Raw genomic sequence first — 17,828 nt, forward strand, 5'->3', positions numbered from 1 at the left:
TTAGATCCCCACCCAAGTTGTAAGGGTAATAAACAGTGGTATCATGATACCTGGATAGAAGAGTGTGATAGCCCTAAAATATAATATTTTGATCTCCCTTCAAACCTTAATTAATTGTCACGGGTGTGTCAGGGGTGACAGACAGTCACCCTGCAGTGGGTTGCAGGAGATCTCTACATTTGGCATTGCAGACAGCTGCTTAGATAGGAAGCTGTCTTCAGGACCGAGTGGCTACCTCTCTCTTGCTAATTGGCTCTCTGGCCTGGGTGTATATATACCTGGTGTGTCTGAGAGGGCGTCGCCGGCTATATTCATTTCTACTTGTGAAGCTTAGCAGGAGCAGTACCTCGTCCTCTCTGTAGCTTGAGGCCGTGTGCACATTTGGAGTTCATCTAAAGCTAAGCCATTTTCCCCTGTTGGTCTTTAGAGTTTTAGTGGAGGTTGACTAGTGATCATCTCCTTCCATCCCTAGCCACAGCCAAATGCCAGGGAAAGTAGGGCGAGGCACCCAAGTGGCGATAGCTGAGGAGGCTATATAGGGACGTCAGTTGTGACAGGGTGACGTTAGACCTGACTAGGAGGTCTCCACTTCCCCCTTTCCCTAGTGTCTGGGCTCCCTCTCCCTTTTCCCTCTGTGTTGCACTAACACCTGGTGTGACATTAATCTGGAAGAAAATATCTCCTCCTCTGGCACGGAGGACTGTAGCCCTGAAAAATTCTCAAACATTGGATGAAAACCCCCACAGCAAAAAAAAAGGTGAGGTAGCTTTAGAGGAATGGTTATTTAGAGCAAACTCGGCAGGGGGATAGAAACTCCACCCAGTCTTCCTGATTAGAGGAGACAAAACATCTCAAATACTGCTCTACTTCCTGGTTAATCCTTTCGGTTTGACCATTAGTCTCGTGGATGATAACCTGAGTAAAAGGACAGCTTGTTATCCAATCTGGAGCAAAAACTACACAAAAGCTAGCCAGAACCCCTCTATAAGAAATAATATTTTTGGGAAAACCATGCAATTTACCGATATGAGAAATGAGCAAAGTTGCCCTTAGCAGTTGGCAACTTTTGAAGTAGGATCAAATGAGCCATTTTTCTAAAACGGTCCACGACCACCACCCACACGACAGTATTACCACCAGAGTTAGGCAAATCGGTGACAAAGTCCATGGACAAGTGGGTCCAGGACTGCATCGGAACATTGTTAGGCAAGAGATAACCCGCTGGGGCTTGATGAGAGGATTTAGCCCTGGTACAGACTCTGCATTTGTGGACATACTCTTCAATATCCTTATGAGCATTCTGCCACCAAAATGATCTAGATAAATAGCTCCAAGTGGCATAAGAACCCGGATGCCCAGCTAAAACGGAATCATGTACTTCATTAAGAAGATCTACGCGTAAAGAGGGCATTACATAAAGTTTGTTTATAGGTAAACCTTCCGGCGCACTGTCCTGAGCATCCTGAATGTGCTGCCTGAGATCTACCCCCAGAGCACCAACCACCACCCCCTCATTAAGAATTTTGACAGAATTTTTGTCGCTCAACTTTGGGACAAAGCTACAGGACAAAGCGTCAACCTTGACATTCTTAGATCTGAGGAGATAAGTAGTGGCAAAATTAAACTGAGCAAAAAAGGGGCCAACCGAGCCTGTAGGTGTTTAAGCATTTAGCAAGGTCAATATACAACAGGTTCTTATGATCGGTAAAGTCAGCCACCTTATGTCTTGACCATACCAACCAATGTCTCCATTCCTTAAAGGCTCTTTTAACCGCCAGAAGGTCTCGGTCACCTATATCATATTTAGACTCTGCTTGAGAGAACTTCTGGGAAAAAAAACACAAGGATGTAGATACCCACTTTTTTCAGTGAAAAAGCCGCTTCCATCCCAATGGAAGAAGCGTCTATCTCAACAAAGAAAGGCAGATCAACCTCGGGTTGATTGAGAACAGGAGCCTTAGAGAAAGCTGTCTTGAGAGCAGAAAAAGAATTTAGTGCCTTGGCTGACAAAGAAGAAGAATCTGTTCCCTTCTTGGTCATGTCAGTTAAAGGATTTGCTATGACCGAAAAGTTCTTATTAAACTTCCGATAAAAATTTGCAAAGCCAAGAAATCTCTGTAATGCTTTCAGGTTACTCGGTTGAACCCAGGACTGCTTGCTTCATCACTGGGCCCATCCAAAACCCCAATGCAGAAACCAAATGTCCTAAGAACTGGACCTGCTGAACCTGTCTGGCATGCTCAGCATGCTTCTCCTCAGTATGCTAGTAATGTTATGATCTACAACAAGAACTAAGGAAAGATAGGGGAAAGCTGTCCCTACAGTAAGACTAAGCTGAATCCCTACGATGTAGCGGGCTGCCTGTTCCTTGTGAACAGACCCGCCTTTGTCCTCGGCTAGTCTGAACGGAGACCTATAGAAATAATGGAGGGGTCCCTAAAAGTACTAAGGACTGGGACAAAAAAGGGACACCTCCTAACAGAAGTTGCTGCAGAACACAAAAGACAAACTGACAAAAAGTACTAGAGGTCCCAGAGGACCTAGCGAAATAGACAGAGATAGGCACCGAAGCACCTGGCTAGAGAGACAGTCAAACAACACTGAAGTCCAGCAAAGCCAGAAGGGCGGAGCTGAAATAAATAGGCAGATGGTCACGTGACCGCAAAACACAAGATAGAAAAAACTAACAGGAGGGTTCTAACAGTACCCCCTCTTTTATGAGGATCCTCTGGATCCTCCAGGCCCAAGCCTATCCGAAAACCTCCTGTGGAAAGCTTTAACAAGCCCAGGAGCAGAGACATCATCCGTCCTTACCCAGGAGTTGTCTTCGGGACCGAAACCCTTCCAGGAGACAAGATACTGTAATCTCCCTCTATGCCATCTAGAATTCAAGATACGCGAAATTTCATATTCGCCGTCTTCCACCACAGGAGGAACTGTGACAGTGGAGTCCCTATCAGATACGTCAGCCTTTTTCAACATGGGAACATGAAACACAGGATTAATCTTCCAGGAAATAGGGACATCCAACCTAACAGCCGACGGGTTAACAACCTGAAGCACTTTAAATGGACCCACAAACTTAGGACCCAGTTTTTTAGAGGGAATCCTCAACCGCTGGTTCTTCGAGGACAACCAAACCATGTCACCCACAGTGCGCTCCCCCTTTCTTAAAGGGACCGCGCGCGCCGTCCTAAGGAGTCCCCGGCCAATTGCCGGAGGACCTCCCATATATAAGGCACCTCCTCCAAAATGGAGGTGCCCGAGCAAAGTTGTTGCAAAGCATACTCACCTCTGCTTCAGCCCTCAAGTCCCATTTCCAGCCTGACTACCAGTCCTGTCTGCCTGCTTGTCTTCCCTTCAGCCCGACAGTCTGTCTCCTGCATCCGCCAGTCTGTCTATGGGCAAGTCCACCTGCGGACCAGGAAGCACCTGCCAGTTACCTGCCTGCTACCTGCCGTACTTGCTAGCCCGCTCACCTGGGAGCGCTCACCTGCTACCCGCCTGCTAGCCTACCTGGAGGCTCCGCCGTCACTTGCCGTGACCACCTGTCTGCCAGCCAAGAGACTCTTACCCGCTCAGCCGTCACTTGCCGTGATCACCTGCCTGCCAGCCAAGAGACTCTTACCTGCTCTGCCGTCACTTGCCGTGACCACCGGCCTGCCAGCCAAGAGACTCTTACCCGCTCAGCCGTCACGTGCCGTGGCCACCTGTTACCTACCAGTTACCCGCCAGGTACCCGCCTCGTCTGTCTGCCCGCTCACCTGGGAGCACCTGCCTGTTTCCTGCCAGCCTGCCTGGAGACCCGGCCGTCACTTGCTGTGACCACCTTCCTGGTAAACCTATAGACTGCTACTTGCCCTGCTTCTTCGAACTGTGACCACCTGTCTGCTACCAGAGACTTCCGCCTGCTTGCCGTGTCCATCCGCCATACCGGTCAGTCCCAGCCATCTGACCCGTGGGAGCCACCTGCTCTCTTACAAGGTCGTCCCCAGAGTAGCACCTGGTCCCTCAGCCCGGATCCTCCCTGGTCACGGTGTCGTTAGCTGCCGAACGACCAGGGTCGGTTCGGGTGGATACTTAGTCACGCCCCTCTGGGTCCCTCCTTGCACCTCGGCACAGAGGTTCCACCATCCGGACCCGTAACAACCTCTTTACGTTTCCTGTCAAAATACTTCTTGGACTTTTTGTTAGCCTCTTGAAGGTTACAACGTACATTAGTCCAAACTCTCTCCAAATCACCGGAAAAATTCTCCTCCTCCGGCACCGCCGACCTCAATTTGGAAAACGAACCAAAAGATGGATGTCTCCCAGTACAACAAAAAAAAGGAGAACATCCAGCAGATGAGGATGTATGATTGTTAAGAGCAAATTCTGCGAGAGGCAGAAACTCCGACCACACCTCTTGATTGTCCGCCACAAAACAACGCAAAAATTGTTCAACATCCTGGTTCTTTCTTTCAGTCTGTCCATTAGACTCAGGATGATAACCAGACGAAAATGACAAATGGACTCTCAACCTGTCACAAAAAGCACGCCAAAAGAGAGCCACAAACTGAGGTCCTCTATCAGAAACAATATCCGTAAGAACGCCATGGAGCTTGACAATCTCCTTAACAAACACCTTAGCGAGTGTCTTGGCGCAGGGCAACTTAATGAATGGAACCAAATGACACATCTTACTAAAACGGTCCACGACCACCCAGATGACAGTAAAACCCTCGGACACAGGAAGATCAGTAATAAAATTCATAGTGAAATGCGTCCAAGGCGCACTAGGAACCTCCAGAGGGCAAAGCAACCCCGCAGCAGGAGTATGTGAAGCCTTTGACCTAGCGCACACAGTACACTTGATGACTTCCTTCTGCCATCCAGGCCACCAAAAACTGCGACTGATTAGTCTTTTAGTCTCCGAAATTCCTGGATGACCTGCCAACAGAGACTCATGACACTCCACAAACAAATCTCTCCTAAAGGCTCTAGGCATGAACAACCTCCGATGGGGAGTGTTAGATGGAGCATCATCTTGAGCTTTCAGAATCCCATTCTCCAACACGGAGTCCAAAGCCGCCACCACAACTCCTTTCTGTAAAATGCTCTCCTCCTCCTCGGCACCGACCGTAGGAGAGAAGCTGCGAGATAAAGCATCGGCTTTAACATTCTTAGTACCAGGGATATAGGTAACAGAAAAATGAAACCGAGAAAAAAAAAGTGCCCACCTAGCTTGACGGGCATTCAAGCGCTTGGCAGCATCCAGATAGATCAAATTCTTATGATCTGTGAAAACCTGAATAGGAAATCTAGCGCATTCCAGAAAATGACGCCAATGTTCAAACGCGAGTTTAATAGCCAGCAACTCCCGATTTCCAACATCATAATTCAGTTCGGTTTCCGAAAAATTTTTCGAAAAGGAGGCACAAGGATGTACTCCACCCTTGTTCTCCTGAGACAAAACTGCTCCGACTCCCACCGATGAAGCATCGACCTCGACCAAAAAAAGGCTTGGTATCATCAGGCTGCATAAGGATAGGGGCAGAACTGAACCTCTCTTTGAGATACTCAAATGCTTCAATGGCCTCAGTAGTTCACTGGGCCGTATTCGCACCTTTCCTGGTGAGATCGGTTAGAGGTTTAACAATTACAGAAAAATTCTTAATGAATTTCCTGTAATAATTGGCAAAACCCAAAAATCTCTGTATAGATTTCAAACCAATAGGCCTAGGCCATTCCTGCATAGCCTGAACCTTCACAGGGTCCATTTCAAAGCCCTCGCTGGAGACAATGTAGCCCAAAAAACTAATTTTCTGCACAGCGAACTCACATTTCTCCAGCTTAGCAATGAGTGAATTATCACTCAATAACTGCAAAACTTCACGTACACTCTGCCAATGGGACTCTAGATCTGGTGAATAAATCAAAATGTCATCCAAATACACAACCACATTCTTACCAATCAGAGGTCTCAGGACGTCATTAATAAGGTTCTGAAAAAATGCAGGTGCATTGGTAAGACCAAAAGGCATCACCAGATTCTCAAAATGACCTACCAGAGTGTTAAAAGCAGTTTTCCATTCATCACCCTCCTTCACACGTAACAAATTGTATGCCCCCCGGAGAGCAATTTTGGAGAACCACTTGGCTCCCACTAACTGGTTAAACAAGTCAGGAATTAACGGTAATGGGTAGGAATTGCGTACGGTAATCTTATTAATTTCACGAAAATCCAGACATGGATGTAAACCGCCATCCCTTTTTTTAACAAAGAAGAATCCAACTGCCACATGCGACTTAGAAGGTCTAATGTGACCAGCAGCCAGGCTAGTCTGTATGTACTCCTCCAAGGCCTTTCTTTCAGGGATAGTCAGATTAAACAAGCGACTTTTGGGAACAGTAGCACCCGGAACAAACTCAATGGTGCAATCATAATCCCTATGAGGAGGTAAAACTTGCGACTCCTCCTCCGAAAAAACCCTCCAAAAATCTTGAATAGATACAGGTAATTCCACTTTTTCCACAGCCGCAATGCGACCATTACAACATTTATCATAGCACTTCGGACTCCAAGACTTAATCACATTAGTAGCCAGTCCAATAAAGGATTGTGCAGTTTTAACCAAGGCAATCCCAGAACAACTGGAGAGGGTAAATTATCCAAAACAATCAAGTCCAAAATTTCTTGGTGAACTCCATTGATAGTGAGAGGAAATGCAGCAGTCTTGTGAGTAATACATTTCAAAGGAGTGTTATCAATTGCAACCACAGAAATAGGTGATGAGAAAGGTTTGGATTTCAATTTAAAGTTTTCCAAAAACCCTTTATCAATCACATTAAGTGTTGAACCACAATCCACAAATACCTGAAATTCAATCAAATCTCCCTGCAGAGTAGTACTCCCAGAAAGGAATACTCCTGCAGAGTGTAAACAAGCTATACGGGCGTAACTGACCTTCTTTTTTTCTTTACTTAAACGACGCTCACAATACTTAATCAAATGGTCACCTTTACCACAATAAAGACACAATCCCTCAGCGAACCTCCGGTCTTTTTCCTGAGAGCGGAGTGACATCCCCCCAACCTCCATCGGTTCCCCACTGTCAGAGAAGATTTTCTGGGGACTAGGACCTGACATTACAGTAGTCTTTACCTCATTGAGCCTGCACCTCAGTCTCCTGTCTATGCGAACAGCTAACTGCATAGCTTCCTGCAGAGTCTCAGGTGCAGGGAATGCAATTAGCAAATCCTTAACCCTTTCACTCAGACCAGCAAGAAATAAACATCTCAGCGCCGAATCATTCCACTTAACTTCAGAAGCCCACCTTCTAAAGTGTGTGCAGTAATTTTCAACATCATCAGACCCCTGATTCAAACGTCTAAGTTCTGATTCAGCAGATGAGATTCGATCACGATCATCATATAATAGCCCCATAGCAGAAAAAAATTCTTCAACAGACCTTAAACACGGATCATTAGGCTGGAGAGAAAAGGCCCAACCCTGTGGTTCTTTGCGCAAAAGTGACATAATAAAACCAATGCGCTGTGATTCATTCCCAGAGGATCTTGATCTCAAACGAAAATATAACAAACAAGCATTTCTAAAGGAAAAAAAATCATGCTGTTTAACAAAAAAAACATCAGGCAGTCCTACCTTCGGTTCCACAAAATGCGCTCCAGGACAGCTACTCACATGTTGCTGAAGCTCGGCCACCTCCAGAGACAATCCCTGCAGGCGTTGAGCCAACTCCTGGATGGAAACCATACTGAATTTCTTTCCTTATAGTTTTTTTGGGCTGGACTTACTGTTATGATCTGCAACAAGAACTAAGGAAAGATAGGGGAAAGCTGTCCCTACAGTAAGACTAAGCTGAATCCCTACGATGTAGCGGGCTGCCTGTTCCTTGTGAACAGACCCGCCTTTGTCCTCGGCTAGTCTGAACGGAGACCTATAGAAATAAGGGAGGGGTCCCTAAAAGTACTAAGGACTGGGACAAAAAAGGGACACCTCCTAACAGAAGTTGCTGCAGAACACAAAAGACAAACTGACAAAAAGTACTAGAGGTCCCAGAGGACCAAGCGAACTAGACAGAGATAGGCACCGAAGCACCTGGCTAGAGAGACAGTCAAACAACACTGAAGTCCAGCAAAGCCAGAAGGGCGGAGCTGGAATAAATATGCAGATTGTCATGTGACCGCAAAACACAAGATAGAAAAAACTAACAGGAGGGTTCTAACAAGTAAATCAATTGGTTATCCAGGTAAACTAAGACAAATCTACCCACCAGTGAGCAAAAAATTTAATTTATGAAATTTTGAAAGACCGCCAGAGCATTGGTTAACCCAAACGGCATCACCAAATGTTCAAAATGATCCTCAGGCATACTGAATGTGGTCTCCCATTCGTCACCTTGACGAACGTGTATAAGGTTATACGCCCTTCTCAAGTCAAGTTTGGAAAACCATTTAGCTTCTGAGAATTTTGTTAAAAAGATCAGGTAAGGTGCAAAGAATAAAGATTCTGAACCATGATTTTATAAATCTCTCTAAAATCCAAGCACATATGCAAACCTCTATCCTTTTTTTAACAAAGAAAAACCCCATGGTGACTGGAGAGGTGGATGGCTGGATACATAACCTTTAACCAGAATCTTTTGAATATAGTCTTTCAAGGCCTCCCTATCTGGAAGAGAAAGGTTAAACAAAGGAGCCTTAGGCATTTTAGCTCCTGATATGAAGTTTATAGCACAATTATATGACCTGTGCGTCAGAAGAACATCACACTCAGAAAAACATCAGTCTCAGAAAAACAGAAAAAACATCATTGAAGGCCGGAATGAATTCTTGAAAGTGAGTCCTCACAGAGGTCAAAGATCTCGACAGACTTTTGGAAAAGCACTAGTCACTCCATGACCTAATCTCTTGAGTCTCCCAATTAATTTCAGGATTGTGCTTAATTAACCTTGTTAAAACACCTGAACAAGGAATGTATAAGCGGGGCCCAATTGCAAAACTAGACAACCAACAGAAGATTAGACCCCTAAAATATAACTTTTATTCGAATATGCTAAAAAGGACTCAGTAGTCACCATAACAACAAACACAAAAACAAGACAAAATGCCAGGGAACAGGGATAAGTCACACATCAGTCAGGAAGGATTACGGGCTCTATCTGTCCCTATTTTGTCCCTAAATTCTCTCCCTTCCTGACAGCGGAGGTTGGCACCCTAATTTTTGCTCCGTGGCGCCCCCGCTCAACGTCGGTGTCCCTCATATCCCTGGTAAATATCTATCTTTATATTTAAAAAACCACAATCGTGAATAAAAGATAGCGAAAAGTGAACGTACAGATTAAGAAGCCGACAATTCATCATAGATATGCATTTAAGGAGACCCAAGTCTATATATTGCGACAATAATAATAGCCCTGGGAATTTTTAGAAGGTAAAATTTGTCTCAAGATAGCTGGTTTATTACATTCATACACAAACCAGCATATACTAAATAACCAAAGCTAATAAAGCAGGTTCTGTTATATATGAGACTAATCCCCAGAAGTAATGCCCACAGACCGGTATCACATGTGCATCCTGCACTATGTCGTTCTTAGTTGTCAGAGCCAGAATGTGATAGAGACTGTAACACATACAAGCAAAACAAATGACCAATTCTAAATGCTTTATAACAATCTCAATATCATTTAGTAAGGAATAGCATTTATCATTGGTAATGCATTATGTCACATCTCATAGATATCAAAGAAATAACACAAATCATTAGTGATTCCTAATATATTGTTATAATGCATTTAGAATTGGTCATTTGTTTTGCTTGTATGTGTTACAGTCTCTATCACATTCTGGCTCTGACAACTTAGAACGACATAGAGCAGGATGCACATGTGATACCGGTCTGTGGGCATTACTTCTGGGGATTAGTCTCATATATAACAGAACCTGCTTTATTAGCTTTGGTTATTTAGTATATGCTGGTTTGTGTATGAATGTAATAAACCAGCTATCTTGAGACAAATTTTACCTTCTAAAAATTCCCAGGGCTATTATTATTGTCGCAATATATAGACTTGGGTCTCCTTAAATGCATATCTATGATGAATTGTCGGCTTCTTAATCTATACGTTCACTTTTCTCTATCTTTTATTCACGATTGTGGTTTTTTAAATATAAAGATAGATATTTACCAGGGATATTAGGGACACTGACGTTGAGCGGGGGCGCCACGGAGCAAAAATTAGGGTGCCAACCTCCGCTGTCAGGAAGGGAGAGAATTTAGGGACAGATAGAGCCCGTAATCCTTCCTGACTGATGTGTGACTTATCCCTGTTCCCTGGCATTTTGTCTTGTTTTTGTGTTTGTTGTTATGGTGACTACTGAGTCCTTTTTAGCATATTCGAATAAAAGTTATATTTTAGGGGTCTAATCTTCTGTTGGTTGTCTAGCTTAATTAACCTTGGCAGGCTTAGCACAAATTTGGCAGGTAGCGAAAAAAAAACATGAATGAGATACATTCAATATGTAATACTCCTACTTTCATACATACATTCTCGACCTTCATAGTAACATGATTTTCTGAAGGAAGAGAGTTATCAGTTGCCAAAACATGCATGGAAAGGCCGAGGGAAGAGAAATTATAACCACAGTTTATAGTGAAATCATGATCAATTAGATTCAATGCCGAACCTGAATCTACAAATGCAGGCTTAAAAATAAAAACAGATTTAGTCTCTAGAGACACCTGTAAGAAGAAAAGCAGATGGTTGAACCTTTTTTGGAACCTGTATCTTTACCTTTTAAAGCATCATCCTTTTTTTTTAGAAATTCATTATTATATTTGAATCATTGAATAACGACATGACCCAAATGACCATAGTATAAACAAAAATGAGCTGATGCTCCGAGTTCTTACTCTCTGCAAACACCAATTTTCATAGATTCACAAGTTTCAACTAATAATGCGGAAAATGCCACTAAAACGCCTTTAAATGTGTCTATCTCGCAGGCGTCTTTCTAAATGAAGAGCAAGTCTCATAGCCTCCTCGAGGGATTGTGGCCAGGAACCTGTAGACCAGAATATCCTTAATCTGATCCGAAAGTCCCTAGCAGAACTGACTCCAAGGGGTCATTCCAATGGGTCTCTACTGCCCAGCATCTAAACTATGAGCAGTAGTCCTCAGCTTTACGGCCTCCCTAAACCAACTTATGGATCTTGGATTCAGCCACAGTGATTTTGACAGGGTTGTCATAAATGAGGCCAAGAGCCGAGAAAAATGCCTCAACAGAGGAAAACACTGGGGAATCCTCAGGTAAAGAAAATTCCCAAACCTCTGGATTTCCACAGAGTAAAGACAAAGCAATGGCTACTTGTTGACTCTTGGACCTAGCCGAGATAGTACGTAGGCCAAAGTATAATTTACAGAAGGCAGAAAAAACATAAAATGTATTTCTGTCCCTGTCAAAGCAATCCAGCAACTTTACCTGGGGCTAAACTGCGATGCTTTGTAGGCCTGAGTCATTCGGGGAAACAGAACATGCAAACTGTTGTTGACGCTTGATATCTGCAACCTCCAAGGATAAAGACTGCAGTTGTGCACAAAAGGCATTTTCTGGATTTATGCTGACGCCTCAGAATGCACTAATCGGCTGCTGATAACGGTATGAATGTGTACACACTCACACATGGGAAACACTACACCTACACTCAACTGGTCCCTGTACAGACTAGAAAAGCCTTAGCCACACAACTAAAAACACTACCTGGGAATTAACTCCCTAAAAGGCCATTGAGGGGTTTCTTCATACCTCCTTAGGAACCAGAGCGGAGGCCCCAACACACTGCCAACAAGGGGAAAGGAAAGTGTAAAGTAAGATAAGAAAACCCAGGGAGAGAAAATAAAACACATTCATATAGGGTAGAGAGGGAAAGCTAAGGAGAACCAAAATAAAAGAAACAAGTATAACCTCCCAGAAACCTAACAGTGGTAAAAGGAAAAGATGCTGGGAGGGAAAGCAATCAGACTCACTGCAAGAATACAACTGGAATTTACCAAGCAAGGTAAACCCCTAAGCTGAAGGGCTGCAACTCCTGAACACACATCCACCAAGAGGTATAGCCAGCAAGGAAGTGTAGTAAAGGGAGAACATAAAAGAATGTCACCCAGAATTTAATAGGGCAAACCAAACAGGAAAATGAGAAATACCTGGAGAGAAGCAAACCACTAAAGGAAAACAAAGACAATAGAAACCATCAGCAATTGCACAATGAAGAAAAGGAAATAGCTCAGCAGAAAGAAGAACCAACCATGCAGCAAGAGGTCACTAGATTGAATCCCCAAACTGAGGTATGACATCTTTGTTCCAATTGCTGAGGCCTGTTAACTGGAAAATGAACATGAACTTGCAAAGCACTTCATAATGTCATAAGAAATTTGCTGCACTAGCAGCAGATGTAAATGTTTTCAGGGAGCTGTGCATAACTGGGAAAAAGTGACTGAACAAATATATACCAATCATCCAAAACATTAAATCATCTACCTAAGTTTGTGTTGGTCGCCCTTGTGCTACTAAAACAGTTTTGACTTTTTTAGGTATAGAGACCCCGCAATAACTGTTAAAGTTAAGGTATGGACTTTACAATAACTCTGAAGGTGCTTGGTAGGTACTAACCACTACATACTGAACACCACACAAGACTTGTGGTTTTAGACATGCTGTGACCCAGTCTCCTAAACATCACAATTTGGCCCTTATCAACGTCACGTAGATCACTGTGTTTGCCTATTTTTCCTACTTTCAGTACATCAGTTTCAAAAACTGACTGTTCACTTGTGTAATATATCATCTAATCATCTGACCAATGCCTCCATCACAAAATAATTAATGGTATTCATTAGCACTAAAACTATGTCTACAATTTCAAATAAGTAAAGGGTTACTCCCAGCATCAGTTGTAAACAAGTGCAAAAAAAATCTGAGTAATTTTAGAAACTCGTGTTAATTTGCAGTGTACCACAGCATTAGTAGTTCCATCTTCTAACATTACAGAAACTTGAACAAAAAGAAAACAGCAGTAGTGACTTTAACTAGATTGCCCCAGGTTCACAAATCTGTATCAAGCTGACACCTTGTGTAGGCATTCCCCAGTGGGCCTTAGATCTCCAGTAACTGCCCATTTTAGTCAGATCTCATCCAATTCTCTAGAAGAGTTGCAACCCAGCATGTGTCACCTTACCCCTCAAATCAGTAATAGGGATACATCCCTGTGAGTATTATAGAAGTCCCCCTGTGCCGTGGTGCCCGAGAATTCTTTACTACATGGCTAAGACTAAACTGTTCCCTACAACTACATGAGCTACCTGATTAACAGGCTATAGCGGTGGATTTTTCTAATAAGAAAAGGTGATTTTTCACATCCCAATTAATAGGGTAAGAAGAACCACGAGTGCCCAGTAAGTGCAATAATAAATAACTAGAAAGAAAGATACTTTAAAAAGTTAGTTTTAAAAGAGTCTAGAACATCTCATATAACATTAGAAAAGATCTCCCATACACAGTACAGAGAGACAATAGGAATTCATGCATTTTTTTCCTATGTAGCTCATGTTCAGAAGCAACAGCATGAAGGCCATTATACAGCAGTACTGAGCAGTGTAGCTATGAATCTATCTCTGGGGTCAGATAAACACTAAAAAGCAACAGCACAATCTGTTCTTTAGCTTCTCTTCCACGCTGCTTCGAGTTCATTAGGCTGCTGTAAACTGATTCCTCCATGAGCAGGCAATCTATTCTCTTGGAGGATAATGATTCTAGCAGTTTTCTCAGAGTGAATGATGTGTTCAGGAACAGCAGGGGGCGAGGAGAAGTAGTGGCTTATAAGTGGTTAAGGAGGCATATTTAACTGCTAAGATATATGATGATTAAATTTCATATTGTCTGGTACAATTCAGTCTTTCAAGGTTTGTCAAATGAAAATGAACATTTAGAAAATGGTATTACACACAGGGCATTGGTTTGTTTTTAATGGCATTTTGCGCTGCTTCTGCTTTCAAAATTGCTGCAGCCAGATGTTCTTTTTTCATTTTTGGAGCATTTTTTTTCTGAAAAAGATAATAAGTGTAAAAATAATGTACACATTTTCAAGAAATAGCAAATGCCAGGAAAAGCACTAGAAAATCAAGGCATTTTTAAAGCCATAAAAAAAACAGAAAAAAAAGTGTGTGAAGGAGACCTAAGCAATACATAATTTCACTTAATTTTGTGTTCTAAAGTGTTTAAAAATTCTCTGCACATTAAGGAATTAACTTTTATGTAGAAAACATAATCCATTTTTTTTGTATTTCAGAAATGTCTTTAATCTTTGGGACAGCAGATGGAAACATTTTCAGTTGTGAAACCTGAATGATAGGACAGACTGCCTGTTACTAAATGTGGAGTTTGTGGAGTTTTTTACTTGTCTGAGAATGAATTATGTTTTTTATGTCTGTTATCAATTTTTGTAAGATTCTATGTACAATGAATTTGTGTATATATAAAAATATAAATAAAAAAATGTAATGTCTGTATATACAGTAAAGAATATATTTTATAATCTGCCATCCTATGGCCCACCAAGAAGCCATACAATTAGAAATGATGCCAATTTTAAGTATTTGCCACATGCATGTACAGTAACCCCCTTTCAGATCTTGAGAAGTTTGTGATAACTTGTATTGTTTCCAAATGCATCCAGTAGACCAATGGCCACAATTTACGTCCTGGAATATTAGGATTTTGAGAAGCCTGAGTAAATGGGTTTCATATATGTGCAAAACATTGAAACATGGAAAGTCCAAAACAAGGCTTGCCTACATCTATTTATTGCATCCAGGAAATAAACAAAATAAATTTTAAGGCAAAACAGCTTGCTGAGTTAAGACCTAAATGGTCCAAACTAAACCTGGACCATTGTAAGTGCCACTGGACTCACAGCAAGATATGACTGTCCTAGTCACTTTAAGGCCAAAATGAATATAACTTTTTTATATACATGTTGCAGGTGCTACTGTTTCTTATTTTATTTAAATTCAATCAAAATATCCACATTAACCCCTTAACGACCACCGTAGCGCATTTTTACGCGGTAAGGGTACTTATTCCACAGCACCGTTAAAATGCGTCGCTGTGTAATAAGTGAATAGCGCTGCCCGGCTGCGATTCCTGCGGGTGTCCCACACAGCTGACACCCTTCCGTATCGGCCCCGGCTGGTATCGATGTCGATCGGGGCCGATTAACTCCTTAAATTATCCTCGCAACGGTATTTAAGTGCTTACCAGGTCGCAAGACCCCCTTAGTAATCTTTGGACCCCCGCGATGAGAATCGCAGGTCCCAATGGTTACCATGGTACCCTGAGATCACGTGATAATCCCAGGGCACAGTGGCCTGTGAGATCCAGCATTAAGCTGGATCTCTCAGGCACAGTCAGTGAGTTCAGTGACTCACTGACAGGTCACATACACTGCAGTACAGAGGTACTGTACTGTATGAGATCAGTAAAGTAACAATCACATATGTCCCAAAGTGGGACTTGGTGAAAAAGTGAAAAAAATTAAATAAAATGTGTAAAAAAGTAAATAAAAAAAACACACAACAAGTGCACACAAATCACTAAAATCGGTATCGCTGCTCAAAACGCAGCGTTTGTGATAAAACAAAAATAAACTAAAAAATGTACACATAGTTGGTATCGCTGTGTCCGGAACGACCCACTCTATAAAAATGTGACGTTATTTAGTCCATTTGGCGAATGCCGTAAAAAAAACAAAAATAAAACATGCCAAAAATGAGGCTTTTTCATCATACTCACTCACAAAAAATTGAATAAAAAGCAATCAAAAAGTTGTATGTAAAAAAAATGATATAAATAAAAATGCCAAGCCATACTGCAAAAAACAAGCTATAATATGGCTCATTCGGCAAAAAAATTAAAAAGTTACAGCTCTCAGAATGTGACAATGCAAAATTTAATTCTTTTTTGTAAAATATTGTTCATAGTCTGTAAAAATAGTAAATCATAAAAAATATATAAATCTAGCATCGCTGTAATCGTACTGACCCGACAAACAAATCGGTCTTATCACTTTTACCACATGGTGTAGGGCGCAAAAAATAAAAACAATAACTGAATTGCTGGTCTGAAAAATCTGAATACAAAGCGATCAAAAAGTACTATGTGCCCCAAAATGGTACCAAAAAAATCTGGAACTCGTACCCCAAAAAATACGCCATCATACAGCTCTATTCGCCCCAAAAATAAAAAGTTACAGCTCTCAGAATATGGCAATGAAAATAACTACTTTTTATAAAAAAAAGCATTTTTACTGTGTGATAGCAACATAACCCAAAAAAAACCATATAAATCTGGTATCGCTGTAATCGCACTGACCCGAAGAATAAATCCGCCTTATCACTTATACCGCACGGTGACCCACGAAAAAAAAAAAAGAAGAACTATTCTGGTACTGCTGTCTATGTCTTCATTCTGCCTCCAAAAAAATTGGAATAAGGCTCGGCTCACATTTAGCCTGCTCTCTCCGCTGAGCGCTTACGTTTCGGTTTCCTTGTAAATTCGCCAAAACCGCAATTCAGACAAAAAACCCAGATGGAGCTACTCACTTATGAGGCTGATGAAGTCCCTTTGGACTGGTCTCTGTTCCGGTGGCGTCCCATCATTTTATGCTTTTTTTTAGCGCACAAGTGTGGATGACCGGATGACCACAGATCTGTGTGCGCCTAAATAGATGGAAATCGCCGGAGCAGATGTCAAACGGACTCCAAAGTGTCTCCATCTGCCTCTTTGTGGTAAGTGGTTCCTTCGCATTTTTATGGGATTTACACGGAAACCCTGTTGTAAGTGCTCAGCGTAGACTGGCAATCCAGTATTATTCTGGAAGCAATCAAAAATGATGTACCCCAAAATGTTACCAATAAAACCCGTAATTTATCCCACACAAACTAGCCCCCTCTCAGGTCTGTCACTGGGACTATAGGGGGTCCCACGTTACTGATAGAACAAAGACTCTGGAAAAGCGACATGGCTCCCACCCCCTCAAATTAAATCCAGTGAATTCTGCGCTCCCTAATCCAAATGCCCCCTCCTTCTGAGCCTCACTGTGCCTAAACCGGCCACATGTTTGGCATTATTGTAGCGGGGAGAGCACTTAATTTACGTGGTGTGTGTCACGAGAAATGTATGAAGGCACTACACTTTATGGGGGCACAATGTATGGGCACTAAACTGGCATATTTGGAATTCTCCAAAATAAAGCCTGGTGTAGATCTTACATAATAGTCACTGCAGCAGTAGATGAATTCATTGAGATGTTTAGTTTCTACAATGGGGTCACTTTTGGGTTTTTTCTGCTGTTCTGGCACCTCTGCAAATGTCGCCCACAAACTATTCTACCAAAATCTATGCTCCAAAAGCCAAATAGTGCTCCTTCCTGCTCAGCCCTGACGTGTGGCCTAACAGTAATTTCTGATGATATAAGGGGCATTATCGCATTTGGAAGAAATAGCATAACAAATTATGGGGTCCGTTCTCTTCTATTATCCATTGCAAAAATTACAAATTTGGGACTAAAACTAAATTTTCGTGAAAAAAATGAAAATTTGCAGTATGACGACCTAATGTTATCAAATTCTGTGTAGAACCTGTTGGTTCAAAATGCTCACTATACCCCTGGATAAATTCATTGAGGGTTGTAGTTTCCAAAATGGGGTAACTTGTTGGGGTTTTCCACTGTTTAGGCACATTAGAGGCTCTCCAAATGTGACATGACA

The 17,828-nt window shown here is 42.2% G+C and overlaps 1 protein-coding gene across 1 annotated transcript in view; it reads left to right on the forward strand.

Annotated features, from left to right (window-relative positions):
- CCDC158 (coiled-coil domain containing 158) overlaps window positions 1–14,501 on the forward strand; it is a 162,167-nt gene extending 147,666 nt beyond the window's left edge. Inside the window, exon 23 of the mRNA XM_073655208.1 lies at window positions 14,351–14,501. Within this exon, the coding sequence (XP_073511309.1) occupies window positions 14,351–14,406 (56 nt within the window). The 3' untranslated portion in view covers window positions 14,407–14,501. The remainder of the gene's footprint in view (window positions 1–14,350) is intronic.
- Window positions 14,502–17,828: the final 3,327 nt, after the last annotated feature.

This window comes from Phyllobates terribilis, unplaced genomic scaffold (genome assembly GCF_046119375.1).
Source record: "Phyllobates terribilis strain yellow unplaced genomic scaffold, ASM4611937v1 Scaffold_1__5_contigs__length_1240528914, whole genome shotgun sequence".
Taxonomy (NCBI): domain Eukaryota; kingdom Metazoa; phylum Chordata; class Amphibia; order Anura; family Dendrobatidae; genus Phyllobates; species Phyllobates terribilis.